The 17,011-nt window shown below is 28.7% G+C and overlaps 3 protein-coding genes across 4 annotated transcripts; 1 reads left to right on the top strand and 2 right to left on the bottom strand.

The window, feature by feature from the left end:
* The first annotated feature begins 2,348 nt into the window (after window positions 1-2,348).
* LOC118070332 (protein FAM50 homolog) lies at window positions 2,349-3,936 on the top strand. Its single transcript, XM_035088876.1, has 4 exons — window positions 2,349-3,251; window positions 3,355-3,509; window positions 3,573-3,685; window positions 3,758-3,936. Exons 1-4 carry the CDS (start codon window positions 2,576-2,578, stop codon window positions 3,879-3,881), a joined length of 1,068 nt encoding a protein of 355 aa, XP_034944767.1. The 5' UTR covers window positions 2,349-2,575; the 3' UTR covers window positions 3,882-3,936.
* Window positions 3,681-5,690, bottom strand: LOC118070333 (protein C15orf41 homolog). Of its 2 annotated transcripts, none has more exons than XM_035088878.1 (6): window positions 5,394-5,690; window positions 5,224-5,328; window positions 5,033-5,163; window positions 4,873-4,952; window positions 4,454-4,503; window positions 3,681-4,357 (listed from the first exon to the last, which is right to left on the bottom strand). In XM_035088878.1, the coding sequence occupies exons 1-6, from the start codon at window positions 5,489-5,491 to the stop codon at window positions 3,985-3,987; spliced, it is 837 nt and encodes a 278-aa protein (XP_034944769.1). In that variant the 5' UTR covers window positions 5,492-5,690; the 3' UTR covers window positions 3,681-3,984. The 2 variants fall into 2 exon arrangements, with proteins under 2 accessions (XP_034944769.1, XP_034944768.1); XM_035088877.1 differs by having other exon boundaries at window positions 5,224-5,340.
* A 352-nt stretch (window positions 5,691-6,042) lies between these two features.
* LOC118070354 (uncharacterized) lies at window positions 6,043-8,828 on the bottom strand. Its single transcript, XM_035088907.1, has 6 exons — window positions 8,737-8,828; window positions 8,429-8,659; window positions 8,079-8,206; window positions 7,728-7,929; window positions 6,375-7,188; window positions 6,043-6,059 (listed from the first exon to the last, which is right to left on the bottom strand). Exons 1-6 carry the CDS (start codon window positions 8,749-8,751, stop codon window positions 6,043-6,045), a joined length of 1,407 nt encoding a protein of 468 aa, XP_034944798.1. The 5' UTR covers window positions 8,752-8,828.
* Between the last annotated feature and the right edge of the window lie 8,183 nt (window positions 8,829-17,011).

The raw sequence follows: 17,011 nt of genomic DNA on the forward strand, positions 1-17,011 counted from the left end.
CACTAGTTGAATTTTTTTCTACTATACCGACGCAAGATAACTTACCAGTCCTAATTTCTTAAGTTGACTGTTCAACGAAATGATAAACATTAAAAAAAAAAATTTTTATAATTTGATTGAATATTAAATGATTGAAAATAAAAAAAACCAATTTTAAAAGATTAAAAGAATAAAGCTTATTTTTAAAATGATCATTAGATAAAAAATCTGGGCATCATAGAATTTGATTAACAATCAGTAAGATTATACATTTAAAGATTTAAATTTAAAAGATTGTAAAAATGCCTTTGACTGACATCTTATTGGGGACGGATGTCACGCTCCCTTGCAGTTAGAATAAATGAAAATGATGATACTCATTTAACATTAATTAATATAATACCTGAAAATAACTTCAACAAATATTCATCCATTATCATCATTTTTATTAGGTATAAATGTTAATCAAGAAGCTCAATTCCAAGTCGGCGTATCCAAGCATGTAGTATAAAAACAAATACACATAAACTCAATATCGAGATTATGCTGGCCATGTGGTTAGAGCGTCAGAGTTCTATTTTGCCGGGCAGGGTTCGATCCCAGTCATAATCACTTTTTTTCTACTTTATTCGTTAGATTAGCATGTAATTACAATATTGACATGCCATAATTATTCCTTTATAACGATTTGATTTTTTTTTCTCTTTACTCATTAAATTTATTGACACTAAGTCGGAAAATATTTGAACAGAGCCATAAACTTTTTTTTTGTATAAATATATTGATAATAGCCTGTGTTTAACAACTTATACATCTTTACATATATTAACAATTTTATGTTATTAAAATGTTATTAACAAGTTAATCATATTATTATTAACATTGAAAAGTAGTTCAAACAATCTGTGGCGAGTACCGGCACTTTCCCGGCAAGCATTTTTTCATTGCATATATGTTTTTGACATTACAAACGTGCGAAAATTGGCATACATATTCTCAAATATGTCAAGAACATGTTTGAACCAAAATGAGAAGGATTCAAATAATTCATTGTTTATAAAAATAATGAAAAAATTAATAAAAAAAAAATTTTTCTCTAAAAATGAAATTTAATATCTCATTTTTCGAAATAAATCGCCAAAAAGTAATATTTCTAACATTAAGTATTTTTTATTAATTTTCTTAGACGCGACCGAAGCTTTTGTCAATAGTGAAGCTCAAGTCGTGAATAACTTTTTATTTATCATAGATATGAAAAAAAGTGTTCAATACTTTTTTTATTAAAATTCAATTCTGAACAACTTTTATTTAAAACATTTTTTCATATCTATTATAGAAATCGAGAAATTCGCGAGGGCGGGGCGGCTTTTCGCGATTTACTCTCCCCCTATGCGTGCCAAAAAATTTTAACCTACACCATTGTGTTTCTCGCGAAATTTGCGATCCAGTCATCCATAAATCATCAATTTGGCCGCAGCAAACCAAGATTATCCCATTTCCCTCATTTGACTGGACTAATAGTAAAAAAAGTGTTTATAACCCTGTTCATGTTTTCCGACTCGGCGTCGATAAATTACATAAATAATTGAGAAAAAAAAATCAAATCGTTAGTAAGAATTCATTTTAGCATGTTAATATTATAATTACATGCAAATCTAACAAATGAAAGAGAAAAAAAAAACTTTATCATGACTGGAATCGAACCCTGCTTAGCAAAATAAAAGACCGATGCTGTAACCACTGAGCTATCATGGTTCCAATATGACTGTATATGCTTAAGAATTATAAGCTGCAGGCTTGGGCACAGAGAGTGGGGGTAGAGCTCGCCGGGAAAGTGCCGGAACTTGCCGCGGATTGTTTAAACTATTCTTTATTGTTAATAAGTTATCAAAGAAGGCTATTATCAATGTATTTGTACAAAAAAAGAGTTTATGGCTCTGTTCAAATATTGTCTCATTTGTCATCGATTAATTGAAAAATAATTTCACATAAAAATTGAAATTTAAAACTCATTTTTGGCATAATAAAATTGCAATTACATGCAATTTGAATAAAAAAAAAATTTTGCCGCCGTTCGGTACAATCACTGTCGAACCTTCCCTGGTTCCCCTGTTACCTACTCAATTTCAATTGAAATTGAGCTTCGGCCTTTCGCCGCACAACGCGAGGGCGTAAAGTCAACTCCGGGAAACTTTCTGACTTCAGCCCAGCCTTAATAAAATTACTAGAGATTTAGTTTACCAATAAATAATAAAAGCTATTCCTATTATACTGACGTAGTAGTTTTACTATTGGTAAACTTGAAGTTTGACACAATACTTATATGGTGAAATCGTTAGAGTACTATAGTTCTGGTACAGTTACCGCTTTGGCACAAAAGTATACGGCACAAATGATCGCCTGTGGTAGAGAGGTAAGAAATCAGTGGTGGGGAGCCGAAAAGCATTGAAGCAACTGAGGAACTTTCTTCTCAGTCCGTAATGACGAGTCAGATTAATGAGAAAATGGAACGAGTTGGAATAGTATAAAGTATCGATAAATATCATTTAAATTAAAATACTAAATAAGTTTGACAAGAGCCATTTGTATTTCAAACATGGCTAACTACAAAGGAGCTGCTAGTGAGGCGGGACGAGCCATGCAACTAATGAAAAAACGTGAAATAGCTCAACAAGAAATTGAATTTAGAAAAAAAAAAATTGAAGATGATATGAAAATTCACAATATTGAAAATAAATTTGCCACTCATTACAATGCTGTAGAACAACAACTAAAAACTTCAACTATTGGACTCGTTACTTTGGATGAAATGAAAGCTAAACAAGAAATTATTGTAAGAGAAAGAGAAAGAAAATTGGCACAAAAAGAACGTGAGAAAGCACAAGAGAAAGAAAGAGTTCTAGCAGCTAAACAAGCTGAAAAAAATAAACAAAAGAAACAAATCCGAGCATTATCATTTAATATGAATGAAGATGAAGTCATTTCTGATGATGATTCAACGACAGATTATCAATTATCAAATGATCAAAATAAATTAATATCTTCAAATTTTGATGAATCTTTTCGCACTGTCAAAAAAATTAAAAAAAATCCCGACGTTGATACAAGTTTTTTGCCAGATCGTGAAAGAGAAGATGAAGAACATAGAATTCGGGAAGAATTACGACAAGAATGGGCAATAAAACAAAATGCTTTGAAAGAAGAAGAAATTGAAATAACTTTCAGTTACTGGGATGGTTCAGGACACAGAAAAAGTGTGATTATGAAAAAAGGTATTTCTTTTCTGACTTTTTTTCTTTTAACTATTCTTTCATTTAGAAATGCTAATCATAACAACTCTTAGCAATATTACAAATGTAACTTTATTACGAACAGGAAATTCTATATATCAACTTCTGCAACGATGCTTAGAAATTTTAAGACGCGAATTTAGTGAACTAAAAACAGTTATGGCTGATCAATTAATGTATGTTAAAGAAGACCTAATTCTTCCTCATCATTATACGTTTTATGATTTTATTGTATCAAAGGTATGATATATTCATCTTTTATTTCCGGTCCTTCGGTTCTTCATTTATATATTGATTGAATAGGCACGAGGAAAAAGTGGACCTTTATTTACTTTTGATGTCCACGACGATGTTCGTATGATGCATGATGCATCGGTCGAAACTGAAGAATCACATGCTGGAAAAGTATTATTAAGGTACATACAAATCGATTTTATTTTTAATATTATAAGGTGTCAGAATCATCAATAAATATTACAAAATTGTAGGTCTTGGTATGAAAGGAATAAACATATTTTTCCTGCCAGTAGATGGGAACCATTTGATCCAACAAAATGTTACGATAAGTACACTATTTCTGATAGAAATAAAAAAAAAGAAAAAACTATATAACGTCTGTAAATTTTTTAAATGTAAAATAAAAAATAAGTTTTTTTTGTATGAGTTATTTTTATGTGTATTTTTCAAAAAATTCATTTTAGATATTATTTTGTGATTATTCTGATATATCTGTATGCATATAAGTAACATTATTTGGAAAATGGTTCATAATAATAAATCTTTTTTCATTTGGTTCAATAATTTCATCTACATAATCAAACCAATAAATAACGAGACCTGGTCCAAATCGGTTCCAGTAACTTAACAATTGGCTTTTAAGGTAAGTAGCATGTATTGATGGACTTCCAAATCGAGCTTTTGATTCAATCCAATTTACTACAAAACCATCTATAGCGATTGGAATTTCCAATTTTATATCTGGAGTTTTATCATAGCCTTTTCTTCGTAAATTATCCTCAGTTATATAAGCTATTCCACGCTTAACTAAATAGTTTTGAAGCTCACTTTCGTACTCATATCCAATGGCCCTAATAAATTTAAATGTATTATTATACATTTATAGATTCAAAATAAGTTGTAACGTTAATAATTTAAATTAGAGAAATGAGTAGTGTAATATTTACTTCGAAAATGCTTGAGAAACAGGTCCATCTCGATCGTCATAGAGAATACTCTGTCAACATAATTTTAATTTATAAATATCATTGAAAAATATTTGTTTGTATAACTATTGAATGAAAAAGATAGTCAGTCGATAAAAAAAAAAATTAAACCTCAATAAATAAAACTATTATTTTGAAAATTATTTTTGAAAAAATACTAGTGGTAAAGAGTAATCTTTTTTTTATGTTTAATACTGAGTAAACATAATTATAGAAATATTAAAAATTGGCGTTTGCATAGAGTTCATATTTTGATAATTTAAAGTGGTCTTAAAAAATTTCAATAATTCAGATCATTTAATCTAATTGAAGTTGTCTTTTGGTAACTTTAATAATATTGTAATATTATATTTATGATACGAATGAAAAATGGATCTTACCAAGTATATTTCATAAGCTAAGTCTTGATTGTCAATAAGAGTGGGATCTTTTAAATATTGGTACACGTTGGCTTTGGTAACTGTATTAGATAAAAATATTGAATATTTTTACAAGTTTTTTTTATATTAATTTATGTAAATTTCAGAATATTTATATTACCATTTCGGTCAATACTTTGATAATAATACTCTAAAATTGAACGAGCTACCAATGACGGAGGTAAATTAGTCATTGCAGAAAGTCTTATTATGATACCGGATGATTCTCCGTTTTGTTGTGATTTTTTCCACCTATATAGTAGAAATGTAAAATTAGTGGTCAACAATTAAGACATAATATCAATTTGTTACCGTTCCCAGAATTTACGTTGAGTTCCATGACCCTTATATCCACTTTTTTTGACTCGATTTATTACTTCAATAGATAAAATACTATGTATCGAATTAACAGGAATACTGAAAAATAATCTTTAATGGAAAAAAAACATCTAAAAAAAATATTTCAATACACATTAACTTACTTGGGATATTTCTGTATTAACATTTCGGCACAATCTCTAGTAAGACCAGAAAATTTGCGAATGTCATAGAGAATATTTTCATAAAATTTTAATTTCATTTTATGTCTAATTATGTATCATACGTATTGTACGAATAAATATATGGTGATTATTTGAAAGAAAAAATATGCTTAGCTTGAAGTTTTCTTTAATTCAGTTGATGCACAAAAGTACACTCGGCTTCATAATTGTCTGGTGTATCCTTGATGAGCAATTATAGTAGAACCAAGAAAAGAGTGGTCTCGATTTGGTGTCTAATATCACGTCCCCATCAGATTTCATTAGGAGGCGGGAGATTAGACACCAAATCGAGACCACTCTTTTCTTGGTTCTACATACTATACTGACCACGGTTTTTTGTTGCTTTTTTTACCATGAAGACTATAGAACAGGAGTCCAAACTCTGTGTATAAAAGTTGAGCCGGAATTTTGAAAAAATAACGTTCGCGGGCAGAGTGCACTGTGGTCGCTAAGTTACCGAGGTAGAGGGGGAAATTCCCGGTATATTTAAATACATAATTAAAAATATAAAAAAATTGAATTTACTTTTTGTATAGAAAAAAATTGATAGTAAACACAAAATTAAACATTATTATAGCAAGAGTATTAATTATATTATTAATAATCCTATTTTTGAAGGAATTGAACAATGTTTGAATGAAATTGAAAATAATTAAAGTATACTTAAATTTTATATTAATGTTAAATTATTAGGTATTTTAATAACTTATATTATCTAGCTTAAGTACCACTTTCCATGATTGTTATATTATTTTTAGGAATAACATAACATTGAAAATATCAAAATATAATTTTTATCCAATGTATTTTATATAAATTATAGAGAAAATACATTTCTTATAACATGTATACAATAATTTTTTTTTTACAATATTAAATAATATGTTATTAATTTAGAGATTTTAATAGTCAATTTAATACTGTTTCGCAAACATTTAATTAGATAAGAAAAGTCCGATATCATGAATAATTGTCTATTTGTATCACAAGGATGCTGACAAGATATTATGGACTCTGAAATATCAAACTTGGTCCACACTCCACGATTACTTTGGGCACCGTCACTTGTAATGACATCCACAAAGAAATTAGCACTTTCTAATAAAATTATACACTCAATAATTAATGTATGCAGAACAGCACTGGTAGCACAATTTTTAGAGATGAAAGCCGCTACTGCTTGCAACCATCGTCCACGAAAAGGAACATACATAAAAACTAATGCATGATCCCCTGGAACATTTTTTTCACGTTCTGAAGTGTATTGTCCGAGATTAACAAAACCAGAGAATTTCATTTTTTGGATATCAAAATTTATTGCTTCACTTAATTTTATTTCATCAATAATAAGAGTCCCTCTTCTTTCTGATAGTGTCATTCCTTGTGCTTTTTGTTTCATGCAGTCAAATAATGCTGGTTGAAATCCATAAGCCGAAGAACTAATTTTTTGAATATATCTATTAAGAGTCTTGATGTGTGGAAGAGGTAAAATATTACGTTCCCGAATAAAATTATAAATATTTCTGCCCTTCATCCTGATTGACAAACATTCATAGATCCATTCTAAATCGTATCTTCGGCCTTTGACCTTTTTATGTTTAGCAGCTTCAAAACAACTCCAAACAGCAAGCTGTTGCGACTCTGGCAATTGCGTCAGTTGCTCTTTTAAAATTTTTTCAGAACGTTCACTACACCGTTTTTTGGCTGTCATTAATTTTTGCTGCAATATCTCTTGCTGAAAAATAATAATTATATTTTTAATCAGCACGCCAAGAGTTTACTTCGAATATAATACAATAAATTATTAATCGCGGCTCGAATCTTCAAAATATACTTCCAAATTACGATTAACATTTATTACAATGGATCATGAAATTATTAAATTATTCATTTAACTTTATACAGACCATCATTACTGAGATGACTGCACTTTTTTTTAAATATTTCAGTGAGAAGTACATCAGTTTTTTGTCAAGTATGGTAGGTCAGCAGTCTACGGTGTCTAACCCTTAAAATGATGAAATATTATAAAATATATGATAAAAAAAAATATTAAAGTTATTTAATTGTGGTAATAGTTAGTAACAAATTATACGTTCAAAATGAAATGAAATTATTATGTTCATCTGCATTTTATTGAAGTTAATAAATTAGGAATTTAATACATTATATTAAAATAAAATATGTAACAAATATGAAGTAATTTTAATATTACGTCAAATGTTACGACTACAGGTTGCCGACACAACAATTTAAAAAATAAATACATCATACCTTCTTAATAAGTCGATGACATCGTTGTCGGTAAATTTCCTTTTTTCGTTTAATACGAAAAGCAAGTGTCGAATCGCGTTTATATCTCATGTTTGCTTGTATTCTTTGGCGAAGTATGCGGCACGCTCGACAGCGAGGATTTAATTGCTGACGCTGATAATTTTCATTTGGTGTGATGATTCCACTACACTGGGTGGCATATCTGGAAAAACGATGAGAAATCCACCACACTTATCAATTATTTGTAATTGTGAATGTAGATGAAATCTATTATGATACATTTTTTCAGTTGTAATTAATATCAAAAAAATTGTAACAGAATAAAACAAATGTATTTAAAAATATTTTTACCTATTTTCATCAAATAATGTTCCACAACAAATTGTGAGTGATTCTGCTTTACGCATAGATGCGTACAATTCTTCCATAGATGATACACGATCAGTGAGAATTATTTCTGATCGATGTGGCATTACAAGCTAGAATAATGACATACAATATTTAAAGTCAATTTGTTTCAATTATGTTCTATATAAATTCGATTGTAATTTAATTTATTATTGTAATTAATTAAAATTATCTAATTTTAGTCTATTTACTTATTTCTTAGTTTATATGATTTATTTTTCTTTGCTATTTATTTAAATTATTTATTGTAATTTTATTTTATTGAAACATACAAATTGCGTTTATATTCTTACCGTAACTGAAAGATCAGCTGTTACTCGTAATCTTAATTTTTCCAACAAGCTACCTACATCGAGATGAATCAAAATCATATCCGATGATTGTACATAGTAACACCAACGTTCTGGTAAAACTGCCGAAAACGATGATCCTACTTGCTCTAGTGACAATTCATTTGGTAAAGCTAATGAAACTGCAGATAAAGATGATGCAGTTTGCTCTAGCAACACTTCATTTGGTATAATCTGCAAAAATAAACAATTATTTTTATTTTCAAATATTTTCAGTTTAATAATTTTCAATGTTATCTTAAACTTTTTACCTCATCGCATTCCATTTGGGAAACTGATGGCTCAACAGACTGCTCCAATAGTAGTCCTGTTGGCTGTAAATTTTCAGTGTCAACTAGAAGAATTTGCTCTTGTTGATCAAAAATTTGTTGTTCTGATAGCGAACACGATTGTTCTTCTTCAGTAGACTTTAAGAATAAAAATATTTATTAATTAATTTTTTTTTCTTCTTATATATAAAAAATTACGTTAAGGGATTGGTTAAATACCTGATTGCAATTCATCGATTGCTGATTTTGACATTTTTCTTCTCTAAGAGGAATCGCGTTATCAGTTAAATGCCACCTTTCATTTTCTATGAAAATAGACTCCCCATTGATCAGAACTGATTTGCCCTTTACGATATATTCATCCAAAAAATGAATGTTAATGATAATATGATCAACTTGTTAATAACATTTTAATAACATAAAATTGTTAATACATGTAAAGATGTATAAGTTGTTAAACACAGGCTATTATCAATGTATTTATACAAAAAAAAAGTTTATGGCTCTGTTTAAATATTTTCCGACTTAGCGTCAATAAATTTAATGAGTAAAGAGAAAAAAAAATCAAATCGTTATAAAGGAATAATTATGGCATGTCAATATTGTAATTACATGCTAATCTAACGAATAAAGTAGAAAAAAAGTGATTATGACTGGGATCGAACCCTGCCCGGCAAAATAGAACTCTGACGCTCTAACCACATGGCCAGCATAATCTTGATATTGAGTTTATGTGTATTTATTTTTATACTACATGCTTGGATACGCCGACTTGGAATTGAGCTTCTTGATTAACATTTATACCTAATAAAAATGATGATAATGGATGAATATTTGTTGAAGTTATTTTCAGGTATTATATTAATTAATGTTAAATGAGTATCATCATTTTCATTTATTCTAACTGCAATAGTCATCAAAGTATAGGGCAATACAATATTTCTAATTATTTCTAAATTATTCAATTTTATACTATGAATTGATTCTTTTGACATTCAGACAGGTGGCAAGGACTGACGCAAACACGAATTTTGGGCGAAAAACGTATAAAAATAGAATTATCAGTGATTTTTTTTCTGAATGATGTGGCCGCCGTCTTGGAATTTAAGCGCGGCAAGTCAATTCATAATTTTTTCATTATTCTTTCTAATTTTTTTAATAAAAATATTCAGTATATACAAAAAATTGTTGTTTACGTTAGTCCGGCATTAATTCCTCTGTAATTTGGTACCTAATTTTATAGAAATAATAGTAAATTGGCGAAGAAATTAGAAATATCCCGATCCCATGTATTTGGATAGGGGGAATCAGTCGCCTCTCTGACTTCAGCCCAGCCTTAAGTTTAGAGTTGAAGCTCTTCCAAAATCTCTACCCATCTCGACTCCAACGACCTGGTGAAAACACTCGGAAACTTATTTCGATTCTAGTGGAAACACTATAATTTTTATCTCAATTCTATTTCAACTCTGTCACGGTGGAAACTTATTTACAATTTTTGCTGACTTATACCTTGATCTATATCCACAATTGATCACAAATGAGACATATCAACTACGTAAATGACCACGTTCCCAAGTGATAAGATATTCTCAAATCTCAATTAAATGATTTCCAGCTAGGAACATCTGCTGGCTAAGCAGGTTGATATAAAACATTCTAAAAGATCAAGTTTTGTTATTGATCTTCAATTGGCAATCAAGTGAGTCTCTGCCCTGCTTAAATATACCTATTAAAAAAGATTGGATCCTATAGGCTTTCCGGAAGTTGAATAGGGAACATCATATTTAAATAGGGTAAAATGATAAATTTTTGTCACCCACAAAATGTCTAATAGGATTATACAAATCTGAATAGGTATAACAATGGTGATCATAGAACCTATTGGATTCCGAACTTTCCTATGCGATCAACTGAATAGAATTATAATGATTTTGAAAGGTTGTTACCAATCCAATAGGAAACGGAGAGTTTCTATAGGAAGTAAAAGAAAATATTTGAATAGGAAACTGAGCAATTGTATAGAATAATACAACTTATTAGAAATTTCCTAAATTATTAATCAAACCTCAATAGAATTCTGCATTATTCAATAGGTTTGACTTCTTCAACATCCAATATAGTCTAGTAGCCGTGTGAACTTGTGCATTAATTATAGAATGATAATAAAAATTTTTTTGGTTAGATATTCTTGTAGGGGATAATGAGGAGAGTATTTGTGCAAATTTTCATTACTCGGAAACAATAATTACTATTGTTTATCGAGAGTCAAAGTTTAGCAAATTGCGTTTTTCCACCTTTCATCGCTTACGTAGCGAGAACGGTAAGAGATATAAAAAAAAGTTAACATCTTTTTTGTAGAGAATCGAATTGAAAAAATCTGGAAAAATTCTGGAATATTAAGAATCGTCTTCTGTACATTTTCCAATCGAAATTAAAGAAATAAATAAATTTTTCGATTTTTTATAATATCTGAAGCGTCTTTTTTTTTAAAAATTTTTTTTGTAAACTTTGCACCCTTATACTTTTTTTGTTTATGGACACATTTTATAGCCAATTAAGAAGAAGATAGGATTTTTCCCGTTCTATAAAATGGCTATCTTAGTTTTTTGAATAAATTTTTTGTTAATACCGTAAAAAATCCAAATATTATTGTTTTTGGATTCTTTCACCCTTCTTTTGGATGTGAAGTTATTTTTTAATATGAAAATTATGTACGGCAAAGTTTCATATTTTCATATGAAAAGTATAAAACAATTTGTTAAAAATTTTTTTTAGCATTTGTTATAGATAAATTTTATAAACAAATGCGTAATTTTTAATTATTTAAAATTTCTTTTCATTTAAATTGTAGGTTTTTTATAAGCAATTATCAACAGAATGTTGAATTTATTAAAAATTTATTTGCAGTCTGTTAATTTCTAATTGTTCATAGAAAAAGTAGTTCTAATAACAATTATGGTTGTCGAACAATTGATTCTTCAATAATGAACGATGCTCTTCCTAATCATGCATCCGGGAGAATTATAAAATTTTTTTTTAATTGTTTTTTAAACAATTTTTTTTTATTCACAATTGTTTTGACGTAATGTATTTTTTTACATTTACTCTATGATTATCACATCCAAAAACACTCATAGGGCTGTACAAAAATGTGCGCCAAGCATAAATCAAGTGGAATTCTGATATTATACACTATATTTAACAGTTCCAAAATATTTTGACGTTTAAAAACTAAAAAAATTACCCAAATCATTATTCGCCAAGCTTAAAAAATTGATGTTAATATTTTTCTATAGAAAATATAAATATATACATATATGTTTATGTATATATGTTTATAGTGTAATCATATAATACTTTGACAAAAATGTGCATTAGTTAGCATGTAGTGGACAAGATTTATAGAGGAGAAAATTCAACAACTGTGAACAAACAATTTATTAACGTGCAAGATAAAAATGTTAACAAAAAAATATGTTTTGTAAGCAATTTTGGTTATTTTAACAGATATGTTAGAATATACCAAAAACTTGGCGCGGTCTTTTCAAATAGATAACGAAAACACACACTAAGACCGAGCATTTGTATTTGTACGTGGGGTACAGAGAAATGATCTACTTCATTGATGATAGATGTCATAACGTGTGAGACTTTTTGTCGGATGTCTTCAGCGAAGCATTAACACTCTCCTAATACATACGAACAGCGGAAAATTTAAGACTGCTGTTTGTAAAACACTTGATTAAAGTATATATTTAAGCTGAATCGATGTTTGTTTTTTACATTGGGAATGTTAAATTCACAGGATACAAGAATTTCCATAGTACTTGATATTTGAAAATTATAGCTCCAAGGAACTTCGATAATAATAAGCTAATTGCTATATTATTAATCTATAATTTACTTTAACTTCTGAATTTTTTTTTGTTTTATTACGATCATTTTATCTTAAGTGAATTTACAGTTTTAGTCATTCGCCAAATAAAGTTTTTGTTATTGCGAACGAGTACCCAGATTTTTATTGATCTTTTTCCGAAAAGACCGCGCCAAGTTTTTGGTATATTCTAACATATCTGTTAAAATAACCAAAATTGCTTACAAAACATATTTTTCTGTTAACATTTTTATCTTGCACGTTAATAAATTGTTTGTTCACAGTTGTTGAATTTTCTCCTCTATAAATCTTGTCCACTACATGCTAACTAATGCACATTTTTGTCAAAGTATTATATGATTACACTATAAACATATATACATAAACATATATGTATATATTTATATTTTCTATAGAAAAATATTAACATCAATTTTTTAAGCTTGGCGAATAATGATTTGGGTAATTTTTTTAGTTTTTAAACGTCAAAATATTTTGGAACTGTTAAATATAGTGTATAATATCAGAATTCCACTTGATTTATGCTTGGCGCACATTTTTGTACAGCCCTATGAGTGTTTTTGGATGTGATTTTCGGAATTTTTGTACCGTAATTAAGGACATATCTACTATTTGTACTCTGTAAAAAAACGATCGAATATTCTCGTTTGTAAAAATTTGTTCAACGTATTACTTTCAGAACCGTATCAATAACGGTAGTCTTATTCATTTTTCATGCACTGTAAGAAGAACATATGGGCATTCTTTGTCAGAGTTGGCCAGCGCGTTTTGACAATCTTCGAATCATCAATATATACCCAATTTGATTTTTTATCGGAGATAATACTAGTGAAACTGTTCGTATTAATATCAAAAAATATTCCATTTATTACTTTGTACGTGGTGCTGCACAAACATACTCGAGATGTAGGAACTGATTTAATCTTCACAGACTGTTCATCATTAATATTGACAGATGATAATTTTAAAATTAAATGTTTGGGAGCACTTTGTATTTCCTGTTTGAATATTGCTTTAACAGTATTTTTACAACTAATGCATTAATCAATTGATATTTATCGATAATTTTCCCATGCGAAAAAGATTTACTAATAATATCCTCTAAATTACATACTTTTTTGGAGTTAGATACCTCCAATGATAACATACATTTATTTTCAATTCGATTATTAATATACTTACATTCTTAATTATTATCTATTAATATACTTACATCATTTCTTTAATAATTTGAGAACTTATAATTATCGCATTATTCCGATAAATTTTTATCATATCATAAATTATACCTTTAGTTATATTATTCGGATAAATATGGAAAATGCATTGTAATGTTGCATTTATGTAACTTGACATATCATCAGAGTTTTTAATTTTACGTATTTCAAGTTTTTCTTGTAAACGATTTATTTTTTCCATATGATTATTCTCATCTTGTATATTGAAAGAATCAATAAACCATATGCGATCAGAAACTTTTTGATAACGTTTATCAGGTGTCTCTATAACTGATAGATCAGGTCTGTATATCTTTCTCAGTCGATTATACTCTTTAATTGCTAATATATTTACATTAGCTGTGTATGGATCTAAATTTATTAAATGTAGTCCATCTAATGTTTTAACTCGCGATAATGCAACATAACTTTGACCAGGTGTAAAAATAGTGTTTCCTGCATCTACGATTATATTATTTAAGCTTAAACCTTGGCTTTTATGAATAGTTATAGCATAACTAAGACATATTGGAAACTGCTTTCGTATAATAAACGCTCGATCCATGATTTGAAACTTTACAGTCACTCTCTCTATTACATATTCCTTATCTTCAGCAAAACTTACACAGATAGATTGCGCATCAATTTCATTTCCTCCATAAAAAACCGATTTAACAACACCGATTGTACCATTAACAAGTCCAAGAGTAACATCAATATTGCGTCTTAACATGATTTTAGCCCCTATCTTTATTTTTATAATTTTTGCCAGCCCAGCTGTATCATTAGTCTTTTCTTCAAGTTTATCTAGTAGTTTTGTAGCTTTCTTATGAAGATTTTTTGGGCAGTCGAAATCGTCTTGAGCAATTAAAACTATTTCTTTAGAAGGTATTTTTTCGATCATCACAGAATTGATATGGTCGCATTGTTTGTAAGTAGGAAAAAAACAAACTATATCATTCGGTAAACTATTTATGTAATCACATAATTTGGATGTTCTTTCGTTAAGTGGCACTGATTCGAAGTCGATGTTAATTATTCTAGTTCGTAATAATTTTATGTCATCAGAAGTCATTGTTCCTACTCCTAAACGAGATAGTAGTTCAGCGTATGAATTGTCTTCTTTCTGACGCATATTAATCTGTAATTCATCGTATTCAAAATAATGAGTCCATACATTGATACAGCTTAACCCGTTTATATATTCTACTTCTGACGATGTTAAATTTACATAGGCTGGGGAAAGATTTATTGGAGGAAGTTGGAATAAATCACCAAATACAATAATATGTTTTCCCCCAAACCATCCATCATGAGGATCATTATCAGTAGTATTGAAAATTTCAACTAATCTAAGATGTATATACATGAGCATTACATTAGATACCGTTGATATTTCATCAATAATAATCACGACTACATCTTTAAAAGTTTCACGTAATATTTTTAACATATCATCTGATAATTGTCGATATGATGGCATGTACCCATGTTCTACGGGTAACTGAAAAATTCTATGTAATGTTAAGCCGTCAATATTAAAAGCAGCCATCCCGGTAGGAGCTGCAACGATGATTCGACTTTTCAATTCTTGTGTAATCCATACTCGAATCAATTTAATTAGAAAACTCTTTCCTGTTCCACCTTTACCACTAATGTACAATCTTAAAGGGTTACTGTCATTCGATTTTAGTTTATTACTCATTTTTTCAAATATCCGTTGTTGATCTTTATTCATCTGTTGCATCATTTGGACTAAATCTAAATTTTGTTTAGCAAAGTCATTTACATCTTCCAACTCTTTCATAATAATATTTAATTCTGATTTGTCATTTACATTATTTACATCATTTACATTTTTATTACTATTATCGACCATTTGCTGTTCAATCAACTTGTTTGTATTATCTAATCCTTTTTGAAATTCTTCGTAATATTGATGATATTTGTACGCATCTATAAGAATATTTTCTTGAGATTCAAAAGACTCTGTGTAAGTTTCAAATCCGTTTTTTAGTTCATTCGTATCTCTCCATGGCTGAAACAGTAATAATAACGCATAGTAATAATTTTCCGGTTGAGTATATATATTATATCTGTAGTGATTGATTAAATAACCAAAAGAATGTTTTTTAAGATATAAAGTTTTCCCTTTAAATACAAATGATTTAATACCAGACATTTTTTGTGGTTTTCTTTTTTCTATGATATACCACTTGACAAAATCATACAAGCACATAGATTCAAATGATTCAGGACGATAAGGATAATAATCATCTATGAGAGAAGGATAATATACATCATTTGAATTAGGATCTTTTTCATTCAGTTGTTTAATTTTTTCATAAGATTAAAGTTTTCTTTTTCTAACCATTCTTACATCAATCCATTTAATTACCGTTTGTGCGTCAGTACCGTAAAGAGTAAGTAACTGCAGCTTCAAGAGAACCTACTTCTCTATGATTCAAACTGCGAAAAGCTATTTTCCAGAGCCGTTTTATCAAAGACATATTTGAATTAATATCATCAATAGCATCTGTATGCTTGGCTTTTTCACTTTTCATTGCATATTTTGTACAATATATTGTACAAAATATGCAATGAAACTCATATAGGGTTTATCAATCGGCACAGAATTGGGCTAATGCTGGGGCCCATTCGAACAATACTGGCCAAACGTAGGTACCCTTTGAAGAGCCATTGCTGGAAAAAAGTCGGATGGTAATGCCGGTCCAATAATGATAATTTTTAATGAGCCATCAATTGCAAACGATACAGGGCCAATACTTTCAAACAAAAAAGTTTGTAATGGCTCATAAATAATAAATTCGAAATTATCGATCAAAAATCCATATTTTTTATTTTCATTTCAATTTTATTTACTTGAAGAATTATACATAATGATGAAATATAATATTTATTTTTAAACTTTAAGAGAACAATCAATTAACTCTAAATAAACTAATTTTTTTTATTTTAATATAAATATTTTAGTATTTTATTCTTTTAGACTTAAATTCAAATGTAAATAATTATTACGAAAATTGCATTATTTTTATAAAAATATAAAAATTTTTAAACGTTAACAAGATATTAATTAATAATCTTCCCTATTGATTATTAATTCACAATTAATATTAATTAT

The sequence above is a fragment of the Chelonus insularis genome, unplaced genomic scaffold (assembly GCF_013357705.1).
Source record: "Chelonus insularis isolate UGA/USDA-ARS -01 unplaced genomic scaffold, ASM1335770v1 contig_56_pilon, whole genome shotgun sequence".
NCBI lineage: Eukaryota > Metazoa > Arthropoda > Insecta > Hymenoptera > Braconidae > Chelonus > Chelonus insularis.